At 29.5% G+C, this 9,466-nt stretch overlaps 1 protein-coding gene across 1 annotated transcript; it reads right to left on the minus strand.

Annotated features, from left to right (window-relative positions):
- Window positions 1-1,098: 1,098 nt before the first annotated feature.
- Window positions 1,099-3,099, minus strand: LOC135138043 (ankyrin-3-like). Its single transcript, XM_064067873.1, has 2 exons — window positions 3,052-3,099; window positions 1,099-2,996 (listed from the first exon to the last, which is right to left on the minus strand). Exons 1-2 carry the CDS (start codon window positions 3,064-3,066, stop codon window positions 1,248-1,250), a joined length of 1,764 nt encoding a protein of 587 aa, XP_063923943.1. The 5' UTR covers window positions 3,067-3,099; the 3' UTR covers window positions 1,099-1,247.
- Window positions 3,100-9,466: the final 6,367 nt, after the last annotated feature.

The following is a 9,466-nucleotide window of genomic DNA, read 5'->3' on the forward strand; positions in this document are numbered from 1 at the left end:
ATTAAAAAGTCAAGTCGAAAAATTGATAAACTAAAATCGAGAAAAATTTTAAAACAAAAAAATTTGAAAAATCGTAAAACTAACTGGAACATTGGAAAATTGAGAAATAAAAAAATTTACAAATTACAACACTGAAATATCCAAAAAAAATAGAAGAATTGAGAAATCAAAAATTTAAAACTTAAAAAATCACAAAAATAGAAAAATCGGGAAATTGAACATTCCAAACCTGAAATAACGAAGAATTGGGAATCAAAAAGACGGGAAATTGAAAAATTTTAAACTGAAATCGGTCAAAATCGAAAGGTTAAAAATCTAAAGTTTTAAAATAAAAAAACCTGGAAAAATTGAAAAAGGGGGAAATCGAACATTCAAAAATTCGAAAGATCAAAATCTATAAATCGAGAAATTTAAAAATCGAAAAATCGAAAAACTGGAAAATCTAAAATCGAAAACTCGAAAAATCGAGAAATCCAAATGAAAAAATCGAAAATATAAAAATTCGAAAAATTGAAAACTAAAAACATGGAAGATCTGGAAAAATGAAAATATCGAAAAATTAGAAAATCGATAAATCGAAATTTCAAAACCAAAAATTGAGAATCTAATATTTAAAAAGTCGGAAAAGTAAAAAATCGACAAAACGAAAAATTGAAGAATTGAAAGATTCTGTTCTTCAGTTTTTCGATTTTCGGTATTTACTCGAATTTTCAATCTTTCTACATTTAGATTTTTCAATTTCTGTTTTTTCAATTTTTCAAATGGAATTTTTGTGTATCCAATCAACAATATAAGTGGATGAAAATACGAGAAAAAAATATTAAATCTGAATCCTAGTAACACCCGAGTACCAAAATTTGAAAATGTCACCACCAAAATGTTTAGGTAGGTATTTATTGCAGTTTCTCCAATAATCTGAAGAGAGCAAACATAATTCACCGTTCTAGAAGGAAGAAATTTGCTAAATTTCACGTTTTTTCGACTGTTCATAACTCCTAGATATGGAAAAGTAGGTCCCCGTTTCCATCTGATTGTTGTCTGTGTGTTGACGGGTATACTTTACTTTATGAGTCATCAACTCATCAATTATAGACTATATATATATGAATGAATTTATATATTGTTGTCAGGTTGGGTTATGTAACGTCGATAAATCAGAAATGCGATGTACCCTTTGATACCATCGATCACACAATCTTATCTTGTTTTGACAAGATTAATTTAGGTGACATAAAAAAACTCCTTATTCAACTAAGTACACAGCAACACCCATTTGCATGCTGTTCTTTAATAAAATTAACTACTTCATCCTGTTTCGTCTGTTCTGCAATCCACAACGGCGTCTGTCCGCTCTGGTTGGCCCCCAACCCATCAACCCCTCTCTGGACAAGAACCTTCACCAAATCAAATTCACGTATTGCTATCGCAAAATGCAGAAGATTATTTCCTCCAAGATCCAGAACCTTGACATCTGCACCACTCTCGATCAAAACTTTAGCACTTTGCACATTTCCAGTCATTAAAGCTGCCATTAGTGGAGTATACCCATAACGGGTATCCACAGAGTCTAGTCTTGCTTTTTTCTCAACTAGGTACTTAACAACAGCACTACTGTCTTCTTTTACACCTGCAGCCATGTACAGAGGTGTCACTCTATTGAGGTCAGGTACATTCACATCAGCGCCATTTGTCACCAAAGCTTTGACAACATCTAGATGGCCGTTGGTCGAAGCTCCATGCAATGCTGTAACACCCTCTGGTGTCGCTGAGTTAACATCGGCACCATTTTTGATTAGGAACTCAACAAGGGGTAAACAGCCTGAGGTTGATGCCACATGGAGTGGTGAAAGCCCGTTTTCGTTACGTGCATTAGCGTCGAAGCCGAAACTGAGTAAGTGTTTGACGATATCTAAACATCCAGAGCGAGCTGCTACCAAAAGATGCCCCACGTTTGGTTTTGAGTTGTCAAAAATCAATTTAACTAATTCGACATTTTTATTTAGTATAGACGCCTCTATGACGATATCGTTGACAAGGGCGCCTTTTTCTATCAAGAATTTCGCCATCGATGTGTTGTTTCTCGCAACCACGTGCGCCAGCGTTGTCAAGCCGCGTTTATTGACACTATTGACATCGGCGTTTTTCTCAACCAGGTACTTGACAATGCCGAAGTGTTCCTCGGATGCTGCCGCAATGACAGGTGTGTCTCCTTGATCATCGGCTGTGTCAACGCTCGCCCCGCGTTCTACCAAGAACTTGACAACTTCGAAGTGGCCGTTTTGGGCAGCTAGGAACACCGGTGACACTAGATCTTGACTAAGAACGTCAATCTTGACATTTTTCGCTACGAGAAACCTAACGACGTCTAAATGACCGTTTTGGGCCGCCAGGTGGAGTGGCGTTAACCCATTGTCGTTACTTCTGTGGATATTGTCGTCTGCCAGGTGTTCGACAACGGCAATATGTCCGTTGAAAGCGGCGTTATGGATAGGTCCATCACCCACTCGATTTTTGACGTTGACGTCGCAGTTATTGTCAAGCAGGATTTTGACAATTTCCAGATTTCCCTTGAGTGCGGCTTCGTGAATCGGGGTTATTCCTTGAACGTCGGCGATGTTGACATCGGCACCGTTTTTTGCCAAGAGGTCGACGATGCGGTGGTGGTTTCCGGAAACCGCGGCAAATAAAGGTGTCACGCTTTCTGAGTCGGCTATGGTGATGTCGGCGTTATTGTCAAAGAGGTATTTGACTACTTCTATGTGTCCTTCGAGGGCGGCTTCACATATTGGGGTTCTTTGGTTTCGGTTGACAAGATTGACGTCGGCTTTGTTTTCTACCAGGAACTTGACCAGCTTGAGACGGTCGATTTTCTTGTTTAGAACTGCGGCGTGGAGGAGAGAATTGCCGTGGTCGTCGACGGAGTTGATGTCTCCGTTGGTTTTGAGGAAATCTTGGACAGCCGGAATGTCACCATAGAGCGCAAACTCCCAAATCGTCTAAAAATGAAAAATACAGACAATGGATGTATGTTTTCAGATCTTCTATGTTTACCTTCGGATTGTCCATTTTGTACTGCCACTGATAAATGTATTATTTCTCTCGACCATCTGGTTTTTATTATTAGATAAGTGCTGATAACTGATTATTTCCCAAAATTGATAAGAGCGTCATTTGTTTCACAACTGCAGCTATTCGTCAACATGGAATGCTTTGCTTTTACTCAAATCAGATTGCCAAAACAACTACTCAATTACGTAGATATGAGCGTCCACATTATTAAAATGTTTTGGTTGACGAGAAGGAGAAGGAAATCAGATAAGATATTTCTTATTGTATTTTGATTTTACCTTTGTTATTTTAAATTTGTTTTGCAACAGGCGTCTACGTCAGTAAATTAGTCATTTCCTTTTTTCTCCTTATGTGTATATTTGATTTTTCGAATTTTCGATTTTTTAGTTTTTCTATGCTTCAGTTTTTAAATTTTTTTTTACTTTTCGATTTTTCGATATTCAAATTTTTAATTTTTTAGTTTTCGATTTTCAATTTTTCCATTCTTAAATTTTTGGATTTTTCAATTTTTTCAATTTTCAATTGTTGTATTCTTCGGTGTTTCAATTTTCAGTTTTTTTATTTTTCAGATTTTGCAATTTTTAGAGTTTCCGTTTTTTCAATTTTCGATTTTTCGAATACCTATTTGATGCACCGAATTTTTGATTTGTCGACTTTCGATTTTCATATTTCGAATTATTCAACTTTCGGTATTACGTTTATTGGTTTTTACGATTTTTCGATTTTGCGGATATTTGATTTTTCTATATAGGAGTTGTCAATTTTTTTAAGTATGGATTTTCATTGAAGAATCAAAATATTGAAAAATACCAAAATTGGAATATCGGGAGATTGAAAAATCAAGCAATCAAGAAGTCGCAAAATTGAAAAATAAAAAATTCAAAAAACCGAAAAATTGAAGCACTGAAAAATCGAGACATCGAGAAATGGAAAAATCAAAAAATCGTTTAATCGAGAAATTGAGAAATGGAAAAATTGAAAATTTAGAAACATCAAAAATTTAAAAATTAAAAACTGGAAAAATATAAAAATAGGAAATTTGAAAAATCGTTAAACTGAAATCTTGGAAAACTGAGAAATAGAAAATTTGAAAAATCCCAACACTGAAACATTAAAACAGAAAAATCGAGAAATCAAAATCCAAAATTAAAAAGTCGAAAATGTATTTCCCAGAAGTTTTGAAGATTTTTTGATCAATTTTTCAAAAATCTCATTTTTCAATATGAATTTTCGGATGAGTTATTTCAAGTTTCGGTTTGTGGAATATTTGATTTTTCGACTTTCGATTTTCATATTTCGAATTTTCAGTTTTCCAAATTTGGAATTTTCTTTTTTCCATTTTCGACTTTCAGATTTTAGAATTTTCGATTATTCAACTTTCGGTATTACGTTTATTGGTTTTTACGATTTTTCGATTTTGCGGATATTTGATTTTTCTATATAGGAGTTGTCAATTTTTTTAAGTATGGATTTTCATTGAAGAATCAAAATATTGAAAAATACCAAAATTGGAATATCGGGAGATTGAAAAATCAAGCAATCAAGAAGTCGCAAAATTGAAAAATAAAAAATTCAAAAAACCGAAAAATTGAAGCACTGAAAAATCGAGACATCGAGAAATGGAAAAATCAAAAAATCGTTTAATCGAGAAATTGAGAAATGGAAAAATTGAAAATTTAGAAACATCAAAAATTTAAAAATTAAAAACTGGAAAAATATAAAAATAGGAAATTTGAAAAATCGTTAAACTGAAATCTTGGAAAACTGAGAAATAGAAAATTTGAAAAATCCCAACACTGAAACATTAAAACAGAAAAATCGAGAAATCAAAATCCAAAATTAAAAAGTCGAAAATGTATTTCCCAGAAGTTTTGAAGATTTTTTGATCAATTTTTCAAAAATCTCATTTTTCAATATGAATTTTCGGATGAGTTATTTCAAGTTTCGGTTTGTGGAATATTTGATTTTTCGACTTTCGATTTTCATATTTCGAATTTTCAGTTTTCCAAATTTGGAATTTTCTTTTTTCCATTTTCGACTTTCAGATTTTAGAATTTTCGATTATTCAACTTTCGGTATTACGTTTATTGGTTTTTACGATTTTTCGATTTTGCGGATATTTGATTTTTCTATATAGGAGTTGTCAATTTTTTTAAGTATGGATTTTCATTGAAGAATCAAAATATTGAAAAATACCAAAATTGGAATATCGGGAGATTGAAAAATCAAGCAATCAAGAAGTCGCAAAATTGAAAAATAAAAAATTCAAAAAACCGAAAAATTGAAGCACTGAAAAATCGAGACATCGAGAAATGGAAAAATCAAAAAATCGTTTAATCGAGAAATTGAGAAATGGAAAAATTGAAAATTTAGAAACATCAAAAATTTAAAAATTAAAAACTGGAAAAATATAAAAATAGGAAATTTGAAAAATCGTTAAACTGAAATCTTGGAAAACTGAGAAATAGAAAATTTGAAAAATCCCAACACTGAAACATTAAAACAGAAAAATCGAGAAATCAAAATCCAAAATTAAAAAGTCGAAAATGTATTTCCCAGAAGTTTTGAAGATTTTTTGATCAATTTTTCAAAAATCTCATTTTTCAATATGAATTTTCGGATGAGTTATTTCAAGTTTCGGTTTGTGGAATATTTGATTTTTCGACTTTCGATTTTCATATTTCGAATTTTCAGTTTTCCAAATTTGGAATTTTCTTTTTTCCATTTTCGACTTTCAGATTTTAGAATTTTCGATTATTCAACTTTCGGTATTACGTTTATTGGTTTTTACGATTTTTCGATTTTGCGGATATTTGATTTTTCTATATACGAGTTGTCAATTTTTTTAAGTATGGATTTTCATTGAAGAATCAAAATATTGAAAAATACCAAAATTGGAATATCGGGAGATTGAAAAATCAAGCAATCAAGAAGTCGCAAAATTGAAAAACAAAAAATTCAAAAAACCGAAAAATTGAAGCACTGAAAAATCGAGACATCGAGAAATGGAAAAATCAAAAAATCGTTTAATCGAGAAATTGAGAAATGGAAAAATTGAAAATTTAGAAACATCAAAAATTTAAAAATTAAAAACTGGAAAAATATAAAAATAGGAAATTTGAAAAATCGTTAAACTGAAATCTTGAAAAACTGAGAAATAGAAAATTTGAAAAATCCCAACACTGAAACATTAAAACAGAAAAATCGAGAAATCAAAATCCAAAATTAAAAAGTCGAAAATGTATTTCCCAGAAGTTTTGAAGATTTTTTGATCAATTTTTCAAAAATCTCATTTTTCAATATGAATTTTCGGATGAGTTATTTCAAGTTTCGGTTTGTGGAATATTTGATTTTTCGACTTTCGATTTTCATATTTCGAATTTTCAGTTTTCCAAATTTGGAATTTTCTTTTTTCCATTTTCGACTTTCAGATTTTAGAATTTTCGATTATTCAACTTTCGGTATTACGTTTATTGGTTTTTACGATTTTTCGATTTTGCGGATATTTGATTTTTCTATATACGAGTTGTCAATTTTTTTAAGTATGGATTTTCATTGAAGAATCAAAATATTGAAAAATACCAAAATTGGAATATCGGGAGATTGAAAAATCAAGCAATCAAGAAGTCGCAAAATTGAAAAACAAAAAATTCAAAAAACCGAAAAATTGAAGCACTGAAAAATCGAGACATCGAGAAATGGAAAAATCAAAAAATCGTTTAATCGAGAAATTGAGAAATGGAAAAATTGAAAATTTAGAAACATCAAAAATTTAAAAATTAAAAACTGGAAAAATATAAAAATAGGAAATTTGAAAAATCGTTAAACTGAAATCTTGGAAAACTGAGAAATAGAAAATTTGAAAAATCCCAACACTGAAACATTAAAACAGAAAAATCGAGAAATCAAAATCCAAAATTAAAAAGTCGAAAATGTATTTCCCAGAAGTTTTGAAGATTTTTTGATCAATTTTTCAAAAATCTCATTTTTCAATATGAATTTTCGGATGAGTTATTTCAAGTTTCGGTTTGTGGAATATTTGATTTTTCGACTTTCGATTTTCATATTTCGAATTTTCAGTCTTCCAAATTTGGAATTTTCTTTTTTCCATTTACGACTTTCAGATTTTTGAATTTTCGATTATTCAACTTTCGGTATTATGTTTATTGGTTTTTCCGATTTTTCGATTTTGCGGATATTTGATTTTTCTATATACGAGTTGTCAATTTTTTTAATTATGGATTTTCATTGAAGAATCAAAATATTGAAAAATACCAAAATTGGAATATCGGAAGATTGAAAAATCAAGCAATCAAGAAGTCGCAAAATTGAAAAATAAAAAATTCAAAAAACCGAAAAATTGAAGCACTGAAAAATCGAGACATCGAGAAATGGAAAAATCAAAAAATCGTTTAATCGAGAAATTGAGAAATGGAAAAATTGAAAATTTAGAAACATCAAAAATTTAAAAATTAAAAACTGGAAAAATATAAAAATAGGACATTTGAAAAATCGTTAAACTGAAATCTTGGAAAACTGAGAAATAGAAAATTTGAAAAATCCCAACACTGAAACATTAAAACAGAAAAATCGAGAAATCAAAATCCAAAATTTAAAAAATCGAAAATGTATTTCCCAGAAGTTTTGAAGATTTTTTGATCAATTTTTCAAAAATCTCATTTTTCAATATGAATTTTCGGATGAGTTATTTCAAGTTTCGGTTTGTCGAATATTTGATTCATGGAATTTTGATTTTTCGACCTTTTTTTTTATATTTCGATTTTCGAATTTTCAAATTTTCAGTTTTCGAAATTTGGAATTTTAAATTTTTCCATTTTCGACTTTGGGATTTTAGAACTTTTGATCATTCAACTTTCGACATTTCGTTGCTTTTGTAGGTATTTCGTTCATTGGTTTTATTGATTTTTCGAATTTTTGATGTTTCGGTTTTTCGATTTGCGATTATCAAATTTTCGGTTTTCCGATTTTTCAGATTTTCGATTTTTGAATAGTTGATTTTTCTATATTCGAATTTTCAGTTATTTTACTTTTCGATTTTCATTGAAGAATTGAAACACTGAAAAATACCAAAATTGAAATATGGAGGAATTAAAAAATCGAGAAATCGAAAAGTCGTAAAATCGAAAATGTAAAAACTCAAAAAACTGAAAAATCGAAACGTTGAAAAGTCGAGACATCGGGAAATGGAAAAATCAAGAAATCGTTTAATCGAGAAATTGAGAAATGGAAAAAGTGAAACTTTAGAAACATCAAAAATTTAAAAATAAAAACTCGAAAAATATAAAAATAGGAAATTTGAAGAATCGTTAAACTGAAACCTTGGAAAATTGAGAAATAGAAAATTTGAAAATTCCGAACACTGAAACATTAAAAAATAGAAAAATCGAGAAATCAAAATCCAAAATTTAAAAATCCGAAAATGTATTTCCTATAAATTTTGAAAATTTTTGATCAATGTGTCAAAAATCTCATATTTCAATATGAATTTTCGGATGAGTTTTTTCAATTTTCGGTTTTTCAAATTTTCTGTTTTCGAAATTTGGAATACCCAATTTTTTCATTTTCGATTTTCGGATTTTACAATTTTCGATATTTCGTTGCTTTTGTAGGTATTTCGTTCATTGTTTTTTTTTATTTTTTGAATTTTTGATCTTTCGGTTCTTCGAGTTGCGATTATTAAATTTTCGAATTTTCGGTTTTCCGATTTTTCAGATTTTCGATTTTTGATTACTTATGTGATTTTTCTATATTCGAATTTTCAATTTTTTTACTTTTCGATCTTCATTGAAGAATCGAAATATTGAAAAATACCAAAATTCAAATATCTAGAAATTGAAAAATCAAGAAATCGAAAAGCCGCAAGTTGAAAATTTAAAAATTAATTATTGGGAATCGAAAAATTGCAGACTTAAATTTTGGAAAACTGAAAAATGGAAACATCGAAAAATTCGAATGTTGAAAAATCGAAAATTGCAAAAACTTGGATTTCAAAACTCGAAAAATTTCAAATCAAAAAACTCAGGAAACGCAAAACGGAAAAATATTCAATAATTGAAAAAATTAAAAATTAAAATATCTAAAAATTGAAGAAGAGAAAAATTCAAAAGAGGGAAAAAATAAAAAACTCGGAAAATTCTAAACTGAACAATTCCAAGATCAAAAAATGCAATTCTCAAAAAACCAAAAATCAAAAACTAAGAAACTGAAATATCGCAAAATTGTAAAATATATTTTAATCTTAACGTTTCAAAAATTACGAATATTGAAAATTGATGAAACGAAAAATTAAAAACAAAAAAATTATAAAATTGAAAAATTACAAGTCTGAAAATGCAAATGAAAAATAGAAAAATTAAAAAGAGGGAAAATAACAGGT

This window comes from Zophobas morio, unplaced genomic scaffold, assembly GCF_036711695.1.
Source record: "Zophobas morio isolate AGI-343-1 ecotype UQ-CSIRO unplaced genomic scaffold, CSIRO_AGI_Zmor_V1 ptg000030l, whole genome shotgun sequence".
In the NCBI taxonomy this organism is placed as follows: Eukaryota; Metazoa; Arthropoda; class Insecta; order Coleoptera; family Tenebrionidae; genus Zophobas; species Zophobas morio.